This window comes from Megachile rotundata, chromosome 5 (assembly GCF_050947335.1).
Source record: "Megachile rotundata isolate GNS110a chromosome 5, iyMegRotu1, whole genome shotgun sequence".
In the NCBI taxonomy this organism is placed as follows: domain Eukaryota; kingdom Metazoa; phylum Arthropoda; class Insecta; order Hymenoptera; family Megachilidae; genus Megachile; species Megachile rotundata.
The window spans coordinates 15386083-15413053 of NC_134987.1; the positions used below are offsets into that span (position 1 = coordinate 15386083).

General features: G+C 33.1%; 2 protein-coding genes and 1 long non-coding RNA gene across 5 annotated transcripts; 1 reads left to right on the forward strand and 2 right to left on the reverse strand.

The window, feature by feature from the left end:
• Positions 1 to 1686: 1686 nt before the first annotated feature.
• On the reverse strand, positions 1687 to 26918 carry LOC100879519 (uncharacterized). 3 transcript variants are annotated; one of them, XM_012283838.2, is made up of 9 exons: positions 26636 to 26918; positions 12616 to 13062; positions 9272 to 11670; positions 6384 to 6869; positions 5250 to 5400; positions 4484 to 4926; positions 3684 to 4050; positions 2973 to 3300; positions 1687 to 2499 (listed from the first exon to the last, which is right to left on the reverse strand). In XM_012283838.2, exons 1-9 carry the CDS (start codon positions 26766 to 26768, stop codon positions 2241 to 2243), a joined length of 5013 nt encoding a protein of 1670 aa, XP_012139228.2. In that variant the 5' UTR covers positions 26769 to 26918; the 3' UTR covers positions 1687 to 2240. The 3 variants fall into 3 exon arrangements, with proteins under 3 accessions (XP_012139228.2, XP_012139227.2, XP_012139229.2); XM_012283837.2 differs by having other exon boundaries at positions 5250 to 5427; XM_012283839.2 differs by lacking the exon at positions 26636 to 26918 and adding an exon at positions 20844 to 20919 and having other exon boundaries at positions 5250 to 5427.
• Positions 13718 to 26130, forward strand: LOC105662339 (uncharacterized). The gene is made up of 13 exons (XM_012283836.2): positions 13718 to 14286; positions 14823 to 14911; positions 15958 to 16043; positions 16114 to 16215; positions 16756 to 16885; positions 18794 to 18997; positions 23403 to 23497; positions 23589 to 23888; positions 24263 to 24606; positions 24762 to 24921; positions 25093 to 25219; positions 25304 to 25477; positions 25682 to 26130. The coding sequence occupies exons 1-13, from the start codon at positions 14021 to 14023 to the stop codon at positions 25867 to 25869; spliced, it is 2265 nt and encodes a 754-aa protein (XP_012139226.2). The 5' UTR covers positions 13718 to 14020; the 3' UTR covers positions 25870 to 26130.
• Positions 19359 to 20315, reverse strand: LOC143264531 (uncharacterized). The gene is made up of 2 exons (XR_013038273.1): positions 19781 to 20315; positions 19359 to 19701 (listed from the first exon to the last, which is right to left on the reverse strand). It is a non-coding gene; the product is annotated as an uncharacterized LOC143264531 (long non-coding RNA).
• Positions 26919 to 26971: the final 53 nt, after the last annotated feature.

The window sequence follows — 26971 nt, forward strand, 5'->3', positions numbered from 1 at the left end:
GTTTTCGGAATTATTCAAAGTAAAACTCCTCAAATTAATTACTATCTGCGCCATTTTGAATACGTAACTTGATGACCGTTTTGTAGTTGAGAAGTTTAAAGACAAGTGTATTTTCTGTCGCAACGGAAAGAAATTAAAATCGAATAGGAAACTAGTCAATTCACAAACGGTAAGTCTCGGAAACGCAGAAAGTACAATTGCATGTGCAAAGGCATTGGCTGTGCCTGTGAGAAGCCACGAAGTATCGCGAAAAACTTTAGTTTTGCCAAGACGATAAATCATCGTGAAATTCGCCCGGGCTGACAGGCATGTAGTTTTACGAGGGACTGCACGCAAAATGCAAAACAGCCCCACAGCAACCTTATGGGCTTGCACCGCAATTAATTAGCGTTTCGTGATACCCGTGCATGTGCCGAACCACTCTCTTTTTTTTCTTCTTTATGTCAGCTAACTAAAAACTGCTCGCACGATAAGCTAACGCCATTCGATGATCCCTCGGGACGTGGTAGCACGGTTTTAAAAAGGACATGTTAGATCCGACCGACGATTACGGTTACGACGGAATTGTTCCACAAAGGAACCACAGATAAGACAGTTAACGACTGGAAAATTTCCTTTCTTGTCGATTCCATCAATGCTTGCACTTACAAATCTGAATCAATTGCAATATCTAAATTTTCATAGGATTCTTATATTTTAACGAACGGAGTAGAAGCTGTGGAAAATTTTAGAAATTGGCAATGTAGAAAGGATCTTTAATACTGTATCATTATACAATAATAATAAAATATTATTATGGAACAGTATATATTAATTATAATAATATTAGTGATAAACATTAATGTTATTAAACAGTAAATATTTTCAAAATTAATATATTACCATATTTCATTCATTTAATATTTAAGATTTCAATCTTTTTTATAGAAGAAGATACTTTCAAGATTTCTTTTACATCAATAAATTCTTTATCGAACATCAGTGAACTCACTGAACCGGCAATATAAATGATAGCAATAATAGGAGTCTATTATAACGAAGAAAGTGGTGGTAATGTGGATCAAGATTTTGAGCTACATCCAGTTCATCAATTATCGCATAATTGGTTTACAGAAAAATCTCTGCGTATATGCTGTACAATAATTCGAACCACACTTTTCGAATATGGATGATTATTACGTGAAGAGATTTGTGGTGAACAAAAATAGAAAATTAATGTTTTTAGATACAATTCGCGTGTCGACTTTCTAAAATGAATATTTGTACTGCCATTTATTTCTTGTTACGCTTTTACTTGTTTTTATAGAATTTGCAATTAACTTTGAAAACGTCTCTTTCAGCAGGAATGAAAACAACTGTGAATCATTCGTAGGTTAAACATGCACTGAATTTATAATCAGACAAAATACTAAACTCAGCTATATTTAAATGAAGTACACATGTTCCAAAATGTAAACATTGCATTAACATACATAACAGAAATTGTAATCTCAAAAATATTCGAAAACAATACCAAAGACATGTACTAAAAGAAATTATAAACAGATCTGAAAAATTCTATTCTAACTAAATATACCAACTGAAGTCTACATCATATTTTACATTATTTATTTTATTGAATCTAAAAGAAAGAACAAATGTGTAGTATACGAGGAAGAAGGTACAAGGAGACAATAAAACCTCACATTTAGAAGAATAACCACATTTTATTAAAATTCTTGCATACATGAGAACGTAACCTAAATTCTCACGATGCAAGGGCATCTTTGAAAAAATTTATATATCCTATGTGCCTTAGACTTATTTATAAATCACTTATAAATTGTATATTTACAATGAACAATATAATTAACCTTCGTAGCTTTACTTTCGTATCGCAAACTCTAACCTCTGTTTTCCCGGTGTGACACCATCCATATTTAACGTTAGAGCACGAGTCAATAAACTGAACCAGTCAACTGATGTGCTTAAAAATTTGCATGTTGTTCAAACTTTAAAATAGCTCTAAGCGTTTGCTATTAACAACGTACGAAGGAACGATCGAGTGCGGCGAAAATTTTCGACAGAATATCCTAACGCAGCTTTAATGTACAAACAGGACATCTTTTATTTTATTGTCCATCGAAATTATCACTCAGGTACAACGCCAGCATCAACCTGATCAACAACTATTGAGTTTCACCATCACCATTATTTTGAAGTTTCTTAGCTTTTTACAAATTAGGGCGATCCTTTGTTGATCATGATTTTCGGACAAAACCAGTCTTTGGTGGTGGCCCGACGGCTTTCTCCGAGATAGGCGCGGTTGGATCCACTCCCATAACAGGTACTGACGATCTTACTTCACATTTGGTGGTTGAAGGTGTGGATGATATCATAGACATGGCAGGAGACGCTCTTTCTATCGTCAAGGTCTGCTGAGGAAGTTGTGCGTCTGTTTGTATGCCCGCTGATCCGTATATTTCCTTTAGAATCATCAGCATAGTGTCCTCGGATTCCCTGAATAAACAAATACTCGCAAAATTGAAAATTTGTTCATTTTTGTTTAATTATTTCATTATACTAAATAGCGTTGTCGTAATGGTTTGTGTAAACAATCTATTTATGTTAAACAACCGATACCAATGTCCTTAGTACAAAATGGTTGGTGGCCAATTATAATAAACAACAGGTACTAATGTAATAATTTTTAACATTTTCCTTGATGCTTAAAAGTCTAATACGATTTCATGACATGAAAATATTGCAAAATAGCACTTATGGTACATCAATTTGTGGCTGAAAGTTTTATGAAAATAACTACAGACATGCATCTAACCTAACCTAACCTACTTATTGACAATGTGACTGTACCAAATGGTTTATCCTAATCTTTCACATTTTAAACAGAACGTACAGAAGTTCCATGAAGTTTGCCATAAGTGTTCAATATTTTCATTAGTATATTAAGTAGTATGACAAATTCTACTAACCAATAACACACATGACTTGTCAACGCAAAAATATACTCGTTGATGTATTCGAACGGCGCTTCTTGAAGAACGTAATCTATTCTTCGTCCACCATTCAATTTGCCAATTTTGAATTCAGCACCACCATCGTCGTTATTTTGTTGATCCGTCACTGTTGGCGTTTGTTGCAATTGTTCTTCAACAACCTTGTCAATTTCTCGTTCTAACGTGCTGTTATCGGATCGATGGAACAGGGCTAATTGATAGACTGAATTCCACGTGTTCCTCACGGAATCGATCACCTTTTGCTTAAGATCCGCACCAACACGAGCCATCGTTTCCTTTAATTCTAAAATTCACATCAATTATTATAGAGTTAGTTATAACTAGTTTTTACACCTTGTGAAAATTATTTCTTCATAATTCTGTTCAATGTTTGTTCAATTGCAGTTGAATATCAATATACATTTACAGAATGAATGACCTTCATTTTTCAAACACAACTTCATAACTCTTTTTTCAAAAAAAACATTTTCTTTTTAATTCCAATTATCTTTTAGCACAAATACGATTTAAATTAACGCATAAACAGAATATAAATTTAGGATTTCCTTTCCTTCCTTCATTTCACTTATTTTGTGATAGTTATATGATTTAATATATAAATATAATACTTTAATGATAAAATAATTTCGGGCCAGAAGAACACCAATAAACCCGTCAAGTACTTACCCAGATGCATTCTCTTTCGTCCTTTATGATGAGGAATTAACATCGGCCGATATTTATGAGCTTCCGGATTGATTAGAGCCTCAACTCTGTACGCGACCGGATCGAACGGATGAAATATATTGAAAAAGGCTGGGCACGTTGGCAATATGAAATCATCCCCAAGCATATCGATGCCTCGAACCGTTACGAACATACCGATAGGGCTACCGAGAGCGAAAAAGGCACGTGGGTGAAAATTTAATTGCGGATAATGTATATAAGGTTGTCCCGTCCCGGCAGCACCCATCACATAACTTATTTTCTTGCTAAGACGACGTTTCAGAACTCGATCGGATGATGCTTGAGAAGGATCAGTCTCCTCGTTCTTCTGCAACAAAAATAACTTTATGTTAATACATAATACAATATTTATCATTTAGCGATAAATTATAACGTTGCTCAGAGAAGAATAGTGAACCTATACTATTCTTTTATCTCTATTTTTGAGAATTATGCAATTCTTATTATACAAATAATTCTTTTCATTACTTTCAGTTATTATTCTTTATGTAATTAGTTATTCAATTCAGTATAATACAGTATTACATAATAACATTATTACTCTTTATGCAATAATACAATAAAAATGCACATTGTTTGAAACCTTTGTTCTAAATGAAATGAATGAAATTTTTATATAAAAGTCAGTTTGAAACAATAAACACTTCTCTTGTACCTTTCTGTATAAGTATTCTTTAAGAAGAATAATTTGGATCTTTCTCAAACGTTACCTTTCAAATCAGAAACCTAAAAGTACTTACTTGATCCTCATTATCCTCTCCTTCATTCTCGTTCGCTTTATCACTAGGCAATGGTTTCTGATGGCACAAAAGGTCGAATAAAATCAAGCTACCTAACGAATGTCCACCAAGATAAATTCCTCCATTGAAATCTGGATTTCTATCTTTGAATAGAGTATACAGTCTATTTATTTCGCTGCCAACAGTCTGCATGATTGTTTGACAGTACACGGGACTAGTATAGAACAGTATATCGAGTAAGGTGTCGTTGGTGAAGTGTCGCAATTTTGGTATACTCTCCAACGTAATTGCATGTAATTTCTTGTCAATTCCAGTGTCCTCGGAATGGAGCGTAGTGTGCCAAGAAATCGGCAGAACTTCTATCCTGTTCACGGTTCTTTGTTCACTGGCGGTTCGATAATGCGACTGGACTAACTGCAGCGATATGCTTCGAAACTCATCCACTGTAATCAGAAGATTTTTGTTACACAGATGTGAAACTGGAATTATAGATTAATAAATCTGAGCACTGTAATCTAGTTTATAATTCTGTAATTCTAATCTTTCAGCTATAATTATTATAATAAATTACAGCTTAATTTATGATCTGATGACAAATGGTCTGATCCAAAAATTCAATTTCAAGAATCTCTAAAAGATTAAATAATTAAGACATGGAAAAAAAATTAAATGATACATTATAAATGTAGAATATTATTAGTAGGATATTTTGGAGATTGTAATCAGTGCTCAAATTTGTCAAATGTTTAACTATTTTGAAACATACCAACTTCCTCAACGGTTCGGAACTTCAAGTCACAAACGCTTCCGATACCATGAACAAGGAACAAAACATGATCCACTTTTTCAGGTTCGCCATCTTCGATATGAAACTCGTCCATACCTCTTTTAATCACCCTGGGCCTACTTCCAGCACCCTGTAAATATGTACTGTCCTCTGAGCCCTGTACAGATTGCGATTGAACATTTCCAACAGAGCCATGCGTGCGTTATCAAAAAAAAGTATGCATATAAGCGAGAGCAGTCGTTAAAAAAATAAATACAATATTTAGAATTATAAATTTATGAAGCTAACACTGAAATTTTGTACAAGTAGCTTGCATTAGGTACAATTTTGCATATAATTGAATAAAGCATATTTAACAGATTTGATAATTTGTTGAATGTAAAAAAATAATTAACCCTTGGAATATCATTTATTTTAACAATTCTTTCATTTCAAAATTTTAAATTACAATTAAAATAAAAATTTAAGTTTGTTTAAAGTTAAAGAAATTTTTATTATATAAAATAAGTTTATTTTCCAAATTTTTCATGAAAATATAAAAGTTGTGTTAAATCAACCCTGCTTTTATTATAATGAATAAAATAATAAGTTTGTATGTAATGAGAGAACAAAATAAATTCTTCGTTTTCAGAATGTGTAAAGAATGTATGAATTATAATTAAAAGAGAAGAAATGAAGATAAAACTTATTTCACATTCAAATGTTAGAAAATATAACTTTTATATACTACGTAAGGTTAATTATTCTTTATTTTCTTTAATATAATTTCAAGTGTGACTATTCTGAACGTTGAGATGAATATATTAATCAACGAAGAACATGTTTTGTGCCTTAAAATTGTAGACAACAAATTGATGATATTTAGAGGAATTAATGATTCAAATCAATAACTTGATCAAACGTAAATATAATAGTAGACATTTTCTTCTACGTCGCCATTTTGTCCACAAAACTCTACCACGCTCACAACAACCGATTTTGTTCGAAAATATTAGCGATTCAGTATTTAATTCTTTTCTCTAAAAAGAGAATCATTATCCCCCAAATAAAAATCAGCTTTCTATGACACAAAACTTCAGCAAGCAAATGTAATTTTAAAAATATGACTTTTACCGCGCTGTTGCCCCAGGATGCAGCCAATTCCGGAGAACTGGGTGTGAGATAGTGAACCTGAACCGTGGCACTGTGGAAAATAATGTACTCTCCATTGTTCAAGTCAATTCTTCGGTTCCAATTGTTCGTCATACACGCTTGTTTGTACTCCTCCTCGAGCTTCAGGGCGGTGCTCTCGTCGTAAGGGACGTATCTCGATTCTGTGGGTCCTTTGTAGAACCATGAACATCGCCTAACTTCCGTAGATGTTCCGCTCCAATAAACAGGAGATCTTTGACGTCGTAAAATGTCAACATCGTAACGACCCCCGTCAGTGGCGACCGTCGTTTCAGGGGTGATTTCGGTGGAATTATGAACCTCTTCTAAGCGAAGGCTATCTTGCATGGAGAAAGGAAGCCATAACACTTTGTGCTCCACCTCCTTGCGATAAAACCAGTGGTGGTACACCGTTCTGTACTGCATACGTTTATCTGACGGGCCAGTAGCCTGAAATTTATCATGAAACCCGGATATTCATGGTTTCTATTGGTTACGATGAGAAATTTATTCTATTCAGGTGTTTTTACAATGGTCTGAAGTTTGATGGAATGTTTCTGGAGTATGTGTGAAAAATAACAATGTGTAGCGTACAGAAAATAATTTATTGTAAGGAAGTTGTGACTGTAATTGGTTTTAGCAATGTGAGTTTCCGTAGAACCAAATGTATTATTTAACTACATAAATAATGTGAACAATAAGTATTTGTGAAAGTTGTAACAAAGATGTAACACTGATTGAGGTATTAATAAGCAAAGTTTTTGATAAGAAAATAAAAATGATTTGTATGTATAAACGTGACGAATGCAGGAAAAGATTTATGGTTACTAAACTTTGAGCGGTTAGAAAATTTAAAATTATAAATTTGCATGTGCCAATATTGCATTTACAAATGAAGCAGGAAATGAAAATAATTATCAGTGAAATGAGTGAAATCATGAATTTAATGATTCGTATGTAAAATTCATAAGCACAGAACGTATTCTACTTGTACGGAAAAGTGACTCATTGCTTACTGTGTCATAACACCCTTATCTTTTCGTCAAAAGAAAATAGATTTTTCACCTATTTATTCGCCTTCCAACTGCACGTTTTATCGCTTAAATTGCACAAAATGTATAATTTAAAAGTGTAATAACGTTATGAAACGATCGCTGTTATATAATTTCACGTGTACAGAAATAAGTAGATAACGATAATTATTACCATCCAAAGTTGATTTCTTATAATAATTTTTTGCCATAGTAACACTAGATAGTTAACGAGAGTGTGTTACAAAATCATTAATATCCTGATTAGCCACAGTGAAAATAATCGTATTCGATTTTGCATGTTCATGCTGTTTGCAATGACAAATTGGACATCTTCAAACTTTTTACTAGTTCTGCGTTATTATGCTCTAATCTATCATAATAATAATTATAGAAGTAAAGATAGAACTAAATGAATATCTTAATTCGTCCTAATTATTTACATGTAAAGATAAGAGGGTCCACATAGTGTTTTTAGGTTTACAGTTTCAATTATTCAAAAGTAAAATAGTGTCAGCCTCTTTCTTTTACTTACATTTGAAAAGTCCCTACATAATCAATCTTCTAATGCATTGAATATTATAGAGAATACTGACCGTTTATAGATCATATTAAAAATTGTATAATATACTGTGTGAATTAAGAATCTTCTAATTTTGCACAATACATACATTTTGTATAGTGTACAACCTTCCTGTATAATCCACAGATGACTAATATTACTGTACAATATTGAATATTATTGATCTCATCAGTAAATTATTAGTAGAAGACCCTACCAGTAGAAGGTTGCATGAAAAGAAAACTGAATCAATAGAAAATCGATCAGCAAAAAGTCTTATCAGTAAAAAGCTCCATCAGTAGAAAATCCTAACTGTAGGAGGTCCTTGCAGTATAAAGTCCCATATGTAGAAAATCTCATCAATGGAAGGTTCCATCAGTATAAAGTCCCATATGTAGAAACTCTTATCAGTAGAAGGTTCCACCAGTAGAAAATCCCATACATATGCAGAAAATCACATCAGTAGAAGGTTCCACCAGTAGAAAATCCCATACATATAGAATTCCATTAGTAAAAAACCCCATCAGTAGAATATACCAACAATAGAATACCTCATCAGTAGAATATCCCACCACTATAATATCCCATCAGTAGAAAATCCCATCAGCACAAAATCTCATCAGTAGAATATCCCATCACTATAATATCCCATCAGTAGAAAATCCCATTAGTAGAAAATCCCATCAGCAGAATATCCTATTAGTTGAATGTCACACTAGTGGAACATATAATTACTAGAACATCACATCACTAGAGGGAACATCATATCCCACCAGTAAAAAACCTTATAACTCAACAAATATCCAAAAATAATACTCACTAAATATTTAATAAGAAAGCTTCGAATGATCCCCATTACCCACTTTACAGTCATTAAATGAACCGACCTGCTTTGAAGTAAATACTGAACCGAATACTCATATCATATGATTTAACAGAAACTAACCCAACCATAGTACATAACACCTTTCAAGTATGAGACCTTGAGATGGATTCCTTCACCCCTACCTCATCTCTTCCCCTAGAAAAGGCTAGCATGAAATACGTTCATTTTCACTGTGGCAGTAATATTAAAGCAAACGTACAGTCACGTGAAAGAATATATTTCATTCAATGCCAACTAAAAACAGATATCTATCGTGTCTCTATTATAAATGTGAGTAGGAAATGACTGAAATCGAAAATGCACGAAAACGAGGAGACGATGTATGCAAATCATAAGATAGGAATTTGACAAAGACTCAAGCTTCATATCTTACCGAATTCTGAAAACTAGAAAATGTGCCGTCGGTAGAGGTGCGCCCAGCCAACGGATTAATTGACATTTGAACCGGACTTAAAGTAGCCGAACCAGTTGGTTCGGGTATCGTTGACATAACAACAGACGCGGGAAGGAACGCGCTGCTAATTCCACCTGGTATATCCTGCGCTGATCCAGATAGATTGTCGAAGTAACCTTGAGCTGGATTCACAACCGGTGGACCATACGACTGATTCGTGGACAGATAGTTCTGCAGTTCGTTGTGGAATTGCGCAGGATTGTAGAACAAGGGCGGTTGCGACGAGCTACATGTTTCCACCGTAGGCACCTGATTACTGTCCCAAATGTTGCGTCCCACAGGTACTTGATTAACAAAAGCAGACGCGACAGAGGTAGTCAACGACACTTGATGCAAATCGTTTCGCGAAGACGTCAAATCAACATTCGTTGAGCCTGGTGCGTTGAAGAACGAGCTAACAGGCTGTGTGAACGCTCTCGGATCACCGAACGTGTTCAAATTCGGCTTCTGATCAGCGAAGAAGTCGGATGCCAAAGACTGTGTCTGGAAGTACTGTGATGAAATACCATGACTTTGCGATGCATCGATCTTTTCGTGCACTGCACTCGATTCTTGAGGACCGGATGTGGGTTCTTGTTTCACGGTGACATCACTTGATGTATCCGACTTTGACGAATCGCCTTTTTCCCTGGTGTCATCCGGTTTCACAACACTGGCGAGTTGATCTTCGTTTCTGTCGAGTTTCGATAAATCTTCCTTTTGCTCGGCCAACAAGTGCTCCAACTTCTCCGAAACTTGAACTGCAGAAACTGGGCCGAACGTTACGCTAGGCTTCGTTTCTGCGGTGGATCGAGTTACCTTGTCTTTCAAGATCGAATTCGCACGAGTAGAACTGTTATTCGCTTCTTTCTCCGAGTTAAACCCTGAAGGTTCCTGTCTGCTCGTGTAACCGTCGTAGCCGAGGAAAGAAACGTTGGCTGGCGTGTTCTGGGGAGTTGTAGGTTCCGGAAATGAGAAGGGAATTGGTTCAGTGGACGATAAAGAGACGCGTGACTTCTTAGACAAGAAGACACTGTCAGCTGGGGTCAGATTTTGAGGTGTTACTTTTCGAGACGGGTCAGTTGCACTATGCGCTGCTCCTGTTGTGAGTGGACTAGATCTGAACGACTCCTGTTGAGAATTTGGTTCGGATATGATCTCTGGCGTTGAAAGTTGTACCGACGGCGAATTTGTAGAAGGTAGTCGAATCGGCTGACTTTGAGTTGATGTCGCTGCCTGATAATTTTGTGTCGACAAAACTGGCTGAGCACTCGAAGTTGACAAAGCTGTCTGATAACTTTCACTCAACGGCACAGACTGATAATTTTGAGTGGACAGAACAGGTTGGACGTCTGATGAAGTTGCCTGTTTATTCGGAACAGATGACTGATAGCTCTGAGTCGATGGAACCTTGTAACTTTGAGTCAAAGGTACAGATTGGAAATTTTGAGACGGTGGCTCGAGCTGATGAACCTCCGTTGATAGAATTGGTTTACTGTCAGCAGATGGTGTTGTCTGGTAATTTTGAGTCGATGGGTTGCTGAACGAAGCTGATTGCTGACTCTGAACCGATGTAGCTGTTTGATCACTCGGAGTTAACAATGCAGGTTTGAAACTTTGCGTCAATGGCACAGAACTCTGAGTCGACGAAACTGATTGACTACTTTCTGTAGACGGAATCGACTGATAACCCTGAGTCAACGGAACAGATTGGAGACTCTGAGTCGATGGGGCTGATTGATGAGATTCAGTCGACGGTATAGACTGATTACTTTGAACCGCTGAACTCTGAGTAGCTGATTGATGACTCTGAGTCAACGGAACTGTTTGATAACTCTGAGCCGGTGAAGGTGATTGATGACTTCGTGTGGACTGATCACTCTGAGTGGTCAGCTGGTAACCTTGAGTCAGCGGCACAGATTGATAGGTCTGCGTTGGTGGAGGTCCTTGGTGACTTTGAGTCGATGAAATTGACTGAGTACTTGAAGTAGAAATCGGATTAAAATTTGAAGTCAGCGGCACAGATTGATAAGTCTGCGGTGGCGGAGGTGCTGGATGACTTTGAGTCGATGGAATTGACTGGTTATTTTGAGACGCAGTTTGGTAACCTTGTGTCAGTGGTACAGATTGGTTTCTTTGAGTTGGTGGAACAGACTCATAATTTTGAGTCGGAGAAACTATTTCGTTGGGGTTAAATATAGTCGGAGTTGCAGCACTTTGTGGAACAAACGCTGGCTGAACCACGGGAGCTGAATACTGTTTGGAAGTGTTCGAGGTTAGGTCAGGTGGTGGCGCATACTTAAGACGTCTCTGATTACCCAGTCGATAGGAAATGGGTCCTGAAAGAAAAAAATGTTGTATGTTACTTTGTTACTATATAAAAAAGTCTCTCGACCTATCATAAATATGTATACAAAATAATATATGTATAATATGTCTCATTTTTTCAAGTTATTACAGTTCCTTTGCATTGCAAATTTTTATGAAATACAAAGTACTCTTTCGCTATTTATTGCACTATTATATATATCTACAGACGAAAGACGTTAATTATGTAACAAGTGAAGCGCTTACATTTTACCATATAATTCCAAACAGAAAAGTTATAAACGCATTACGTACGTGTGCATTTAATGTCTTATAAGTTCGAAGTCCAATGAAGCTGCATAACGTAATCGATAAATTTTCCCGAACATGACATTTTCCACAAATAAGCAAATATATAAATAGGCTACACAGAATTAATATTTATCAAACTTATTCATTACTTAGACATTTTTACGAGTTTGCGTTGATTGATCAAAATCAACAAAATTTGAAAATTTTTCATTCTTATCTCAATCCTTTTAACGATAACACTACAATAACAAATTGATTGAACGATTCACAAGAATTTTATTTTAAATTACAAATTTCTTAAGATGTTTTCGTCGAAGTTTGTGTTGATTTATGGTTAAAACTTCTTAAAAGTCTCCAAATTAAAAAATTGAAAAATCTCAAAATTCCATTTGTAGTAACATTAACTCTCTTTCACTAATTACACAGTGCAATATTTCTGACTCTACCTTTTCTAATTAACACCACACCCAAACATACCATGAGTCTAATTAAAAAAAGAGAAGGAAAATACCCACCGAAAGAAAATAGAAATAATTATTGCTAATTAATAATAATCAATAGTTATTAAGCTCAACAAAATTTTAATATGAACAACACACATAAATTCCGAATTTCGTAAAAACACAAGTGTGTACGCATTACATCACAAAAGCGTGTAAACTCACCGTTGGTGGACGACGGGACGGTAGGTGGCAGAGTTGGTTGTGGAGGAGCTGACAAACTTCCTGCACTATTCTCCACAGATCCTGCGAAATTGGTTCGTCGGGAATCGTGGAAATTAGCAATAATTGGCGGTGACGTATCTCTCAATGAATCACGACGTTCGTGCGAAGGCACATAGGAGTTCGTACTTTGAACGCTGCTCGAGTGTTCCTGCGTCCTGTTCGTCTGAGATCCTGACGAGTCGCCCGTAATTGACGACAGTGATAAATTTGGTAAAGAGGACAGGATAGAAGTAAGATATCCTTGCTTCACTGGTTGATTCACGGTATTCTTGTTTTCATCGGAATTTAAGGGGATAGGCGTGAATTCGCTGTCTGCATCGGGTGACGTTGTTGAATTGTGAGAATTGACTGGTGTTTCTTGACCTACGAAGCTGTCCAATTCAGCATCTGATAACAAAAATTGTTATTATTATTTATTGCTGCATTTGGTGTAGCTTATATAGGTAAAGAACGAGCGAATAATGAAAACAAATGTCAAATATTGAAAAATATTTTATTATTTATATTAACGTATATAATGTATATTTTATTATTTATTTATAGCAAAATATTTATAGTAACAGAAAAAATTATACCCAAACATTCTCACTTTGAGTGGCAATGTATGATCATAAAAAATTCTTACAATTAGTAATTTTATTTTTAATACAACTAATCAACAATAGAAATTATCATTATTGTCTTTATTTATTATATCAAATTCCCACCTTTCCTTCCCAAATTCAAAAATCCCTAAATACACAAAAGGAACCTTCCCTCAACCAACACAATACTAACATACTACCCCAAGTAGTACTACTCACAAAAATCCATTTAGTCACATAAACCTTGCCCCAAAAGTACAAACAACCGAATACCCTAACAATACTCAAAACTAAAACCTCCGCATACTACCAAGAAAAAAAATTTTTTAGAGCACCATGTAAGTTGCATCACAGTCATGAATCGACTTTAAAAGGCGTTAAAGGCCCCATAGTTCCTAATAACCGTGAAGACGTCAGCCGGATTATTCAGAAACGGTCAATATTGAACAGGATACAATGAACATAAGTCGAAGTGACAAAGATAAAGCTGGCGTCTCTTCTTTCCAGCGTCGATCGTTCAGGCATCCTGTCAGACCTCGAATTACTTCGATTTCTATATACTCCATCACATCCTGTACACGTCAAACACCTGCGATTGTGCAACAAACTACGTTTACACCTAGATTTACTTTGTCTGTCGTGTTATCAAAGAACGGACACATTTACCCTTCTGTAAACGTTTACGCCCGGAACCTTATAAAGTAACATAACCCGATTTTTATTGCCAGTATCCCGTCAACATTCTTCTCGAAACACTCGTCATGTGTTCGCGAGTCTTTTTCTATTCGGTGATCTGTTATGGTGTAGTTTGCGTGCAGTGTACCGCGATATTCGTCACATCGGTGAATCCTGTCAGCAGGAAGCTTTTGGAAGAAAATGTGAGAGAAGAGAAGTCGGATTGGGGATTTCGGAGAGAATTACCCTACGATGCTTCGATGGGAGGGTGGGCTAATGATGGATTTTTTGAGAAATCGAGGAATAGGGAGGCTGAAGGAACTGTGCTGTTTTCTGCGGATGAATGTTCTAGGTGAAGTATTGGGTTAGTGGGATAGTTGGGTAGTTAGTATAGTGACTGGATGAAGTATTACGCTATATTACACTATTATTGTATTATTCTGCTGTTCTGTTATTATAAAATACAATGCCGCTATCCCACTATTCTACTACTGAATTAATTCTACACCTATCGATTCCTACTTTCTAAATGTCCAAATTACATAAAACTTTTCGAATTGAAAATTTGCAAAATTGGAAATTAAGAAAATTTCAAATTGTAGATTTACAAAATTAGAAATTGACAAAATTTCAAATTGAAAATTTATAAAATTAGAAATTGACAAAATTTCAAATTGAAAATTTACAAAATTAGAAATTGACAAAATTTCAAATTGCGAATTTCCAAAATTAGAAATTGAGAAAATTTCAAACTGAAAAGTAGAAATAAATGCTGAATAATCATTTTCATTGCGAAATTCAATGTATTAAAATAATCTTTTCAATTCGTTTTATAAAACCGAGCAAACGTATAAAAAAGTAAAGATAAAATGTTATTTTGATACAAAGGTACTGCATCGGAAATGACCCCAACAAGAGCGATGAAGATTTTCAATATATAAATTTGTTTTGGATGGCTAATATCGCCGACATAACGGGTAAGAAATATTAAAAATGCAATGAACTGTAATCTCGAAGATAAGACAAAAATATTTGAAAAACAGAAAAAAGATCTCTATTAATCATCGACGAATGTAGAATCTTATATAAAGTATCCGTTACGTTGTGTCTACACTACTAATTTCTCATTATGCTATCAATAACAGATAAAGAAATAATCCAATAATAATTCCAAATTATAATTTCTCGAGAACAAACAAATTATTATTGTTCAAGTGTATCTTTACAAAAAGACAATATTAAACTTTAATACACAAGGATCTTTAATTTAAATGGTTAATTAATTTTTCCGACTGATAAGAATTAATTTCTTAAACAGTGAGATTAGTCCTTGATTTTTAATTGCAAGTAATAATTGTTTATCGATTGTTACTTGGTTAATTGAAATTTTATTAAAATTCTGTTTGATATATGACTTCATTAAAATTATTTAAATCATCTATTATACATATTATTTTTACATAAATGAAATATATGTATCATTTTTTTCAACATGCTTATTTATATACCAAGTGTATAACATATACAATTATTTATATAACAATTTTTTAGTTATTTTATATTTATTATTTTTTGATAATTTATGTTTCTGAAGATATTTGATATTACTGCAAATTTAATAAAAAAATATTATTGAAAAAGATTTTTAGAAAATACGAAATGGAAATCACATATGACATTATTTTTCGAAATTAACTGCAAATTATTTTCATTCCATCAGCTTTATTATATGCAAGTTTCATGAGAAATCATCAGATTAAATAAAAAGATTATCCAAATATAAATCAGATATAAATATATGAAAAAACATTTAATTAATCCTTAAGATTTACAAATAATATTCATAGTTAATTATAAACAGTATCAATTATAAAATTAATTATGAAATGTACTTAATTCTGATGTTTATAATTAATTATAATTATCTGCATAACATTATAGTTAAATATAATTTTATAATTAATAAAAATATGTATTTTATAACAATTTCATACAGTTAATTATAAAACGTTAACCGTTTCAGAATATCTTTTATCAAGTGGTCTCTCAAGATTAATGCCAGAAACAAATGACGTGCAAAGTTCTAACAACAGCGTCAGAAAATGTCAGGTACAGTTAAGCTTAATCTAATATACTAACACTCCGAAAGCGTTCACAGTTTTCTTTATTATACTTTTAGATTCACCTTGACCTGGATTGCAACATCACTAAAACAGGAACTGCTACAAATTTTGCAAAAAACGTGTCGGGAAATTTCAACGAGCACAATTTGCAACCCTTTGTGAGTATTGCTAATCACACAAAATTACATATTCACTCTTTATTGCGTGCTTCGTTCAACTTTTAACGACAAAAAAATGCATTTTTGTCTTGTAGTAATGATAGTTAGAAAGCAACAGCAAAAAAATACATTTTATTTAAACAATTTGATAAATTGCAATATTTTGATAATGTATGAAGAGTTGTAATTACAGATTTTTTTAAATAATAAATTATAAAATTTGTAATTCATGTATGTTTCAAATATGACGAAAATAATAATTTTATGTAGTATATTTACAATACGATGTAAATCCTAATTAACTTGACTTATAATTATTAATTTAATATAATTACTAACTTTCAAGGTACAAACAGCATTATTTTTGTCGTGTACCTAATATGTTAAATATGGTGTATCTAATTTGAGGAGGAAAATTATATCATTATTTGCTATTAAATAAACTATACACTTATCTTGAACGAATCTGATCCTATTATAATAATTAAAGATATTTAAAATAATTTATAATGAAGGACTAATAAAATCAATTATTGACAGGTAAAAATAGTGGAGAGACACAACTTAAGTAAACACACAGATATAAAGTTTATGGTAAATACCGCAATAAATCGGATTATCATCAATGTTGATGGACATATTTCAAACGCTGTGCTTCGAATACCGACAGGTGAGAGATTGCAAAATTTTTATTAAATATTTGAACAATTGATTGATATGGGTCAATTGCAATTAAATTTCTACAAAAAAGTTTGTAAAAATTTTGCAAAAAAAATTATTGAATGAATGTTGTGAATTATTCAAATATGGCGAATTTTAAGTAGATTAAACTTGCAATTTTGTATCTTCTTTTGTTTTAAAATTTCCTAATTATTATTCTTGCAATTTTTTACGAATTACTCTTACTTTCTATATTTTGCATAAAATTATTTATTATTCTTCCTGTGAAATTTCTTTTTTAACTTTCCTATATGAAGTCATTTATTTATTAGGGAAAATACTAAATACTACTTGAAAATTATATATCATAGACTCTATTTGTTGAAAATAACAGGGTTAATTTAGTAATTAAATTTGTTTTTACAAATTTAATGTATTAAATTTTTCACATGTGTTCCCCCAAAGAATTATTTACCTTTATTTTTTTCTTTTACATTCGTCACTTTCTGCAAAAGAATTAGTTTTCACTTTTCTGACTTGTAAAAATTAAAGAATTATTGATTCGTACATTCAATTTATTATTACCAAATTTTCTCACAAAATAAATTGAAATTAATTTAAAAATTACGACTCTAAACATTCTCTATCCTTTTCCGAATCCATTAAGGTAAAAATTGAACAATTCTAAAACAGATGCAAATATCTTGAATTTAATTGCAAACACAACCTGGCGAACACAAAACTGTCCAAAGAATTTCACGCGATGTAGTGTTGATTGCACAAATCACAATTAATAAAGAAATCAACGCGAAGATGAAGGTTGCAACTCGAGCCACGTGCTTTGATTCTAGCGTTTCCAACATGGCGACGTACGCTCTGTAACGTAAACTAAAAATAATTTTCGATACTGGGGTACGTAGGTTGGCCTGGTGAATTAATAGCACTAGACAATTTCAAGTATGTGTTCATTGTAAGGCAGGTGTGCGCAATTTCGTTATGCTAATGTTTAGAACGTTGTATAATTTCTCGAGACGCGGCTCCTAATACATAAAATAAATTAATGTTTCTACAAGAACTTTTAATTTACATAAAATAAGAGTTGAAACTGATATACATAGTGTAAAAACATATGAATATTTAAATTAATATTAGTATTATTTTATTATAAATATTTAATTTTATACTTTAATATTAATATTTAGACTCTAGTTAGACTTTAGTTTAAAGCAACCATCAATAATATTAAAAGAAGTAACCAAGAAATCAGTAATATTAAAAGAAGTAACAAAGAAATCAATAATATTAAAAGAAAGAAACTTCATGTTGCAAGAAAAATCAATTTCCTATACCTTTAAATTTTTTAGTGTTTTATTCGATTAAAAACTATATCAAAGTTTTAAAAATCATGAAATTACTCCATTTTCATAATAAACGAGTCATAAATTAATTTCAAGAATTGTTCACTACCTCTGGCAATATAACGCGAGTTCAATGTTATTCAATGACAAGTTTGCAATTTTAGAGTTTGAATAGAATGAACATTTTGCACCTACCTTTTTATCATACAATACTCATACAAGCATTGTAAACTTAATATTCTTAACAAGATATTTATCACAAATGGCAAGATTAATTTAATAAAAAATCACAAATGTAACAGGTATACTTCCATTGTTCACCAATAATCGCGCACATAACCTATCGTTCACGAGTATCGACCCCAACATAGTCACGAAGAATTCTTTTCAAACGTCACTAAAAAAACTAACCAAGAAATATTTTATACTGGAGGTCATGAATTGCATTCGTTCTCCTGTGAATACAATTCTGACACCGAGTGACTGTTGCATGCTTCGATCTTGGAACAATCGGAATTAAACGGAGGAATTTCCTGTTTTTTAATTAACTAATACAACAGCTAGGAGGCACGGTCGTGAAACAGTGATCTCATGGATACGTAAAGACGATGCGGATGAGGTTGCAATCGAAATACGGAATCCGCCATCTGGCGAGTGGTGGATGAAACTCGTGGGGGATGATAACTCGAAATACCACGTCAGGGTTGGAGGCGTCGAAGAGAAACCTGCAGGCGTACTATTCTCCCCGGAAACAAGAACGGATGGTAAGTAAACGTTTCTGTCGATAACTGTAGTTTATATTACTGATAAACGTGATAAGCTGAAAATTTACTAATTTACTACTTTACGTTATTAATTTTATTTGAAATGTAGTTAATATTACTGATAAACGTATTACTGATAAGCTGAGAATTTACTAATTTACTACTTTACCTTATTATTTATTTATAATTAAATAAATAACCGCAGTACGAAAGCTGTGAATACTAAAATAAAATTACCCTGAGAAATAAGAACACAGAATGACCAAACACCATCTTAAAGTCACCTTTCTAACATAAAATAAATTGAAAGTTATTTCAATTGTTAAAATTCAATTCTGAGATCGAAGAAATTAATCTACAATTAGATGTAACAAAAATTTAATGTAAACAAAAATTAATCTACAAAGATACATTTTATAACAAACCTTATAACATATGGCTTCTGGTATGATATTAAATTTGTTACTACAATAATGATACCATTTAAAGTTTACGGTTTCTCCATTAATTAATTATCTAATTATACAAAAATAGGTGTTGGCCATTACAGATCTGCAAAGCAGATAACATGTACTAATTAATCTGTATTATAGTGCGTCATAGTAGATATGGCTATATCTACTGTGGCTAAGCTGGTTGCAGTGAAAGCGGACGTGCATAACAAGACACGTTACATATCCACCGGAAAATGTTCTGTGGTCTTTCTGTTACAGATAAAATCAAAAGGAATTAGATTTGTTATTTTGTAAGAATGACGTAACGATGATATCATCAGAAACATACGTTTTAGTTGGTGTTCGTTAGTGATGAAATACCGAAGATGGAAGGATATTTGAAATTTTAGGGTTCAGAAAAGATGTTCGCAAAATTGGAAACTTGGAAATGTACAAATTTAGAAATTCAATAATTTGGAAATTCGGATACTTCGAAGTTTGAAAATTTAGTGATTTGAGATATTCCAGATTTTCAAATTGTCGAAGTTACACAATTTTTTTATTATCGAATTTGAAAATATTTAATTTATTAAATTTGCAAGTTTCTTAACTTAAATTATTAAATTTGCAATATCTCCTAAAATCCAATATTTTCAAATTTATAAATTTGGCCATTTAGAAATCTAACAATTTGAAACTTTGAAAACTCGTCGCTCAGCGTCGTTCCCATCACTAATGTACACTATTTATACTTTTCTTTCCTTTTGAAAACTATTCTCTTTCCAAGGTTAAAAATACAAATAAAAAAATGGGAGTTTCTGCAACCAAACTTTTCGAATCTAAACTTGGGTATACAGAACGTATTTATATCGTGTATATGAGAAACATACTCGTCTTTGTTTCCGACCTCGGTTATTGCCTCAAAAGTGCACTCGTGGTTAAATAATTTTATGCAAACATAGAGCATTTAAAGTTCATTAACAATACTAACTAAAAGAAAATTAAAAAACATGTTAAATATACGAACAACTGTTTTGTCTTTCTTTAAATAAAATTATAAAAATTTTAGATAAATTTAGAAAATCATGAAATTATAAAATTAAGATCACTTGAGTTTCGACGAAATATATTATTAACCCAACAGTAATATTATTAAAAATTTCTTTGTTTAATAACTCAAAAAAGTTTGAAGCGCCTAGTTATCTCCACAAATAATCACCATAACACTTGCTATTCCAAAGATGTAACAACTCGATTTAATCCAATAATTTGAAACAAGTATTTTTCTAAATCTCTAGCATTATGCATGTAATACACAAAATATGGTTATAGACACCAGTTGTACCGAGCCAATAATAACAATTAACAATAAAGAAGAAATAACTTCAAAATAGTTGATCAAACTTTCTAACCAGACAGTTTTATAATTGCTACCAGCCAGCAGCAAAAGTACCTGTGAGTGTAAATTAGCATACTACATTCAACAGATCAAAAAAACTGTCTACAAAAACTTGTCTCAACCAAAACAACAAAGTGCCACGATCTTAGTTCATTTGTCGCAACGGATCGATCGGTAGCCCCGAACACATGGAAAGCTTACCTCGACGCGATCAATTGAACAACACGCGAATTATTCAAGAAAAATGACCGAAGGCCAACGGACACTCGATTCACGAATCGTCGACGAGCGACGTCGAATTTGCACGCGTTTGTATAACGTCGTCAGAACGATCGAAAGTTGTTCCCGACGCCGCGTCGTCCATCTGACAACTGGCTAAGCGTACGAGCAGTCGTTTGCTTGCTGGCTCGAAGACACCAGATATTGTGCAACACACGATGAGCGTGCCCTTTGCTCGCCAGCTCGCGTGTTTGCTTGACGCACGCTAGATTCAGAAAAGAATAAAGATTCGCCAATTTTTATGCTCTTTGGATTAAGAACAACAGTTGTAGCTTTAGGTCAGAGATGTCCAAACCTTGCCCCAGCCGGAGTAGCTCTCCCCGCTTGGGGAGAACTCCCTTCGGGGGAAGTCCCCGCGGACTATCGTCGGTAATGTCACTCTCTGTCGGTAACTGGTGTTACAAAACTGTCGAATGATGTACCGATGTCAACCCACGAGTTGGCGCGTGAGACTGACCAAGGTGTTTAGAAGAGGCTCCAGAATAGAAAAATGAACATCTCACACGTATTTTCGATAGTATATAGGCTCGAGTGGTCATATCAATTAGGCGAAAAACAATGAGAGGCAAACGTCTCGAGAGATAGTGAGAATTCAGCAGTTGTTATCGTCATTATTATTCTTATTTGCTGAAATGTAACTGGAAGTGTTCATGGTGGGGAGCTTTTACTTTGGGTCACGCGCCAACTCGTGGGTTGACATCTGTACGTCTCTAGTACTCTAAGGGTTAAAACTGTTTTCGATTCCACTGGTTGTTTCAACATACTATAGAATAATGTATTAACAAACTTTTTAATCAATTTCTACCTTTTTGAAAGTCACGCTAGTTTCTAGTGTTCCGAGTAATTCATTCGCAGACTTGACATTTCTTAATGGAATACTTATAGTGAGTTATAATCCTCGGATGCAATGCATTCTTATAGCTTATCGCTGTGTAATTCTACCTATGAAGAAAAGGACAATGCAACGCTATGTTAATATTTTATAAACAATCTAAATTATCTCGCCGTTTCTAGTCAGTAAAACGATTCTATCTGTATGCGTTAGCACGAAAATGCACTTGCTTCAATTCCCGGCGATAAGCTTTCAGTGGCAACAATCCGAAGCAAAATATTTATATCCATTGAACGATTTACGCACTCGATAGAGAAACAAATATTATCTACAATGTGACAAACAGGAAAGAATACGCGTTTTTTTATATTTATATTGATGATCATTTATTACAGAAACGTTTTATTATTCACTGTTATGACCTCAAGGATTATTCTCACTAATAGTGCTACGCAAAACTCACAGAAATGACGTATTAAATACTTTATAAATATAGACATTACAGAGAAACTATATCATCAAATGATTCTTTCTGTTCCATATTTTTTATGGAAAAAGCAGTACTTCCAATTGTTTCAATGATTAATGCAGGACTGTACATGTATCTCTAAATCCTTGCATCCTTAGGTCTGTACATAGATTCATAAATCCTTATACATATATTTATATCTAAGAACCTTACATCCTTAGATACTTGTATCATCAAACTTCTATATCTCTGGATTACAGTATTTTCAAATCTCCATATCTCAGATCCTTAGGTGTCTAGATTCCTATTTTTCTGCACTCCTAGATCCAAGATTTTTATATTCCTACACTCCTAGATCCGGGATTCCTATATTCCTACATTCTAGATTCAAGATTCCTATATTACCACACTCTTAGATCCAAGATTCCCATATTCCTATACTCTTAAATCTAAGATTCCTATATTCCTACACTCCTAGATCCAAGATTCCTATATTCCTACACTCCTGGGTCTCTAAATTTCTGCACTCCTAAATATCTACATCCATATATACCTGGATCCCTATATACATGGATATCTATATCTCCAGATCCCTAGATTCCTAGATCTCGAGGTTCCCAGATCTGTATATCTCTAGATCCCTATATCCCAAGATCTCCATATCCTTGGATCCCTATGTCTCTGCATCCCTATATTCCTAGATCTCCATACCTCTAAATCCATACATCTCCAATTCACTACACCTCTACATCCCTCTACCTTCAAATCCCCATACTTCTACATCACTAGAAAGAGAACAGTACTCTAGATCATGGTATCAAACCTTACAAAGGAACGTGAATTTATAATACTGATCACCACTACATGATATTGCATAATGAAAACAAGTTATCAGTACAATAAAAATATCAATGATAACATCAACATTAATTATTAGTATTATAAAGAAAAACTAGTTAAAATAATTTAGCAGATGAATAATATTCTTTCAGATGCTGACGCAATAACGATTACACCGCATCGTCCAGATATTAAAATCAAACCTGATTCGACTCTAAATATAGAAGAAAAATCCGACATGTTGAAGGTAAAATCAAATGAACTGTACAATGTCTTTTTGATGTATTTAAAACAACGATGAAACTTAACAACGACAAGCACGTAATAAATCCTTCTAGACAACCGATTTCGACGTGATCAAAGATGAACAACGCAATTTGGACGCAACAAACAATTCTAAATTAGTGGATGATAGACAGATAAGTCGTGAAAGGTCGTTGAAACGACGAAAACATAGTGAACGACCAACAAAGGAAGAGATAAATGATAATGAATCATCAATGATCGCTTCTAGCACCGATAACGAATTTATTAATTATGCAGAGTACTTTGCTTTCGGGGATGATAACAAAAACGGTACTATTCCAAAGAGAACGGACAATGGTGAAAAATTTCTCGATAAAATGTTTTCAATGGAGGTAATAGACAATAAAATCCGTATTAATATTCCCTATTCCATTATTCCAAAACACTAAAATCCTAGAATTCAAAAATTTCCAAACCCAAAACTCCTGAATTTCAAAGTCTCAAGGTCGCACAATTTAAGTTCCAGAATCCTTAACTTCTTAAAATAGTACTCAGATACGCAATTTCAATGTTAAACATGAATATTGTATTTCAACCTGCAGCTGCAGGATGTTGATTTTCTGAAATGTATTTTTAGATACCTAAAATACTGATTCACAAGACAGAATTTTATAATAATTATGTAAAATATGATTTTAAGACATAGTTTGCTAGCACAAAGTAGATTGTTAATATGTAAACATTAAAAGATACATTGCCATTATAGGACCAGGACGAAATTCATGCAAAATCCTCAATTGGTGTGATTGAAAATCTTGACATTGACAATAATGAATCACCAAAAGCAGACAACATTGATATATCAGTGAGAAAAATAGAAACTTTGGATAATGAAGAATTATCTGAAGAGCTACTGAATTATGCTAATGAAAATACTATCGAAGAAAAAAAGATGCTTGTTGAACTGAACAGAAACAGCAATTTACTTGTCAGACCAGGAACGATACACAGAATTGTTTTTGATGTAATGAACAATTGTGTTTTGCCAGTCAGATATGCATTTCAAGTGAAGAGTACACCTTTTAAAGTGTATAATATTCAACCTGCTTAGTAAGTTGCTACATATTGTAAAATGGATTCAATAATAAGGACAAGTCCTGATTCTATTTTAGATATAAGTATAGAAAAATGGTAAAAGAAAAAGATTGAATAATCATATAGTTCTTTATGCTTTTGTTTTACATTGATATTATACACATTTGTAGTGCATGGATTTATTCTGGACAAATGAGTAATGTGGCAGTGGATTTAATTGTACCTAACAACGTTGCAGCAGATACAGCTAATACAGTTACATTATCTATCTTGGGTACAGAAATAAAGGAGAAATCAGTACATCTATATGTACAGGGATCAGTTTCAAAGGTAATCATAAATACACCTATCAAAGGAACAGTTAAACATGAAACCAACAAGTATTTATTACACAAAATATTTAACTAAAATTACCTAAGTTACGCATTAAGCTTCACAATGAAATAAAATTTAACTAGTGAAAAATTTCTTTATTTAATTGTTAAATATTACAATGTTCAGTTGACAGATGATGTTAAGCCAAAAATCAAATATTCGTTCAATAATAACTGTGCTGGAAAACTAGGCAGGGATCATTGTTATAAATCCTATTGGAGTATGGATGTTACGATTGAAGACTATGAATCAGGTTTCAACTACAACTTTTAATATTTATTTATCACTAATATTACAACAGGTTCTCTAGAGAATTATTTCTTTATCGTTGATACAGGTCTCAAACGAGTAATTTCATCTCCAAAGAATATTTACCCACGCACAGATTTTATTAGTGGTACAAGGAGTCCTGTAATGTTTTATTATTCTGCTACGTGTTGTGACACAACTGCGAAAATCATAGCTATAGATCTACTGGATAATTCTAACACTTATACAGTAGATGTCACAGGTAATAATTATTATTATCACAGTTGTTAATATATGTCTTTAGACATATCAAGTCCAGATTTAACATATGGACTATCATGTTAGAGTTAAATAAAACACACTATATCTAATGAGGCACACATTTTTAATCAAATATATGAATAAGTTCAAAATGTCAATATGGATTATTATCTATAACATTTAAAATAAGATTTTATTCTTTTAGCATGGGACAACTTATCAGAAGCAGAGATAGCAGCTATTACAGTGGGAATATTATTAGCTCTACTATTCATTATTTTGATAATTCTTTTGATAGTATATTGTTTTCGAAGAAAAAAGAGCCATGATTTGCCTTATACACAACGATATGGTTCCAGACCTCCAGCAAGTGCTGAAAGAACTAACTTTTAACTTATTTTATTCTAATGAAAGAATATAATTCGCATTATACAATATTCTTTATTAACATAAATTAATATAGCAATTAAGTTTTATTCATACAACACACATTTTTGAAAAATGTAAATATTTCAATATCATTTCTACTATCATGTATAATTGTATTTATGCTTTTAACTTTATCTTGTATAAATATATTTTATGAAATAAATATACAGTTACAACTCGACAGATTATATGTAATAAATGAACATAATAAAATTTGGAGCTGAACATCTGCATCTGTAAAATTATAACCTCGCTTATTGTAGTGTCAATAGAGAAATTATGTAAATCTGGTTAAATCTCAATATTTTTGACGTGTATGCTACTTCATTTCACAATATGGAACATAATACACGTTCAATCCTTAAATAGTCACATATGTGTATCAAACACCCACATTTATTTCTTAAATAACAGTATAAAATATAGTGAACAAGACCATAAAATTTTACAATTTTGTAATTAGGAAAGGATGAATAAAAATTAATGATCTAACATTTGTTCGCTTCATTACTGATGACATAACAAATAAAATGCATAGACAGATGGTTGATCAGGTACTAATGATGATCTCGAATATATACATATAAACTGAAAAGACATAAAAATAAATAAGCATGAGATCGATTAATTTTATGATCAATGTCATTGATAAATCCTGTCACGTGTCAATGAAATTACGAAAACATAAGCCTACAAATGCCCCACCCAGGTGTTTCGTTGACAGACTCACCATCGTGGAGTACTGCAGGTGTAGCGGGAGTAACAGGCATCAATAATGCATTTTCTGCATAATTCTCGAAAGGGAAACCTTCACCAGCTGCTGACAACAATGGATTTTTCATTTTACGTGATGCACCACTCATGTTTGCACTGACGTTTGCACCACGCGCCCGAAACTACTGCCATCAAAAGATTACTGAACCACAAATTACAAAACACTTAAATTCACCATAGAGTATACACAACTGAACTCTACCGCTACGTCCACGTAAGCACATATGTTATAGAGGTCGCATATCAAAAATTTCCTCTCTTCGTTTCACAATCATTCAATGACTAAGTTTCC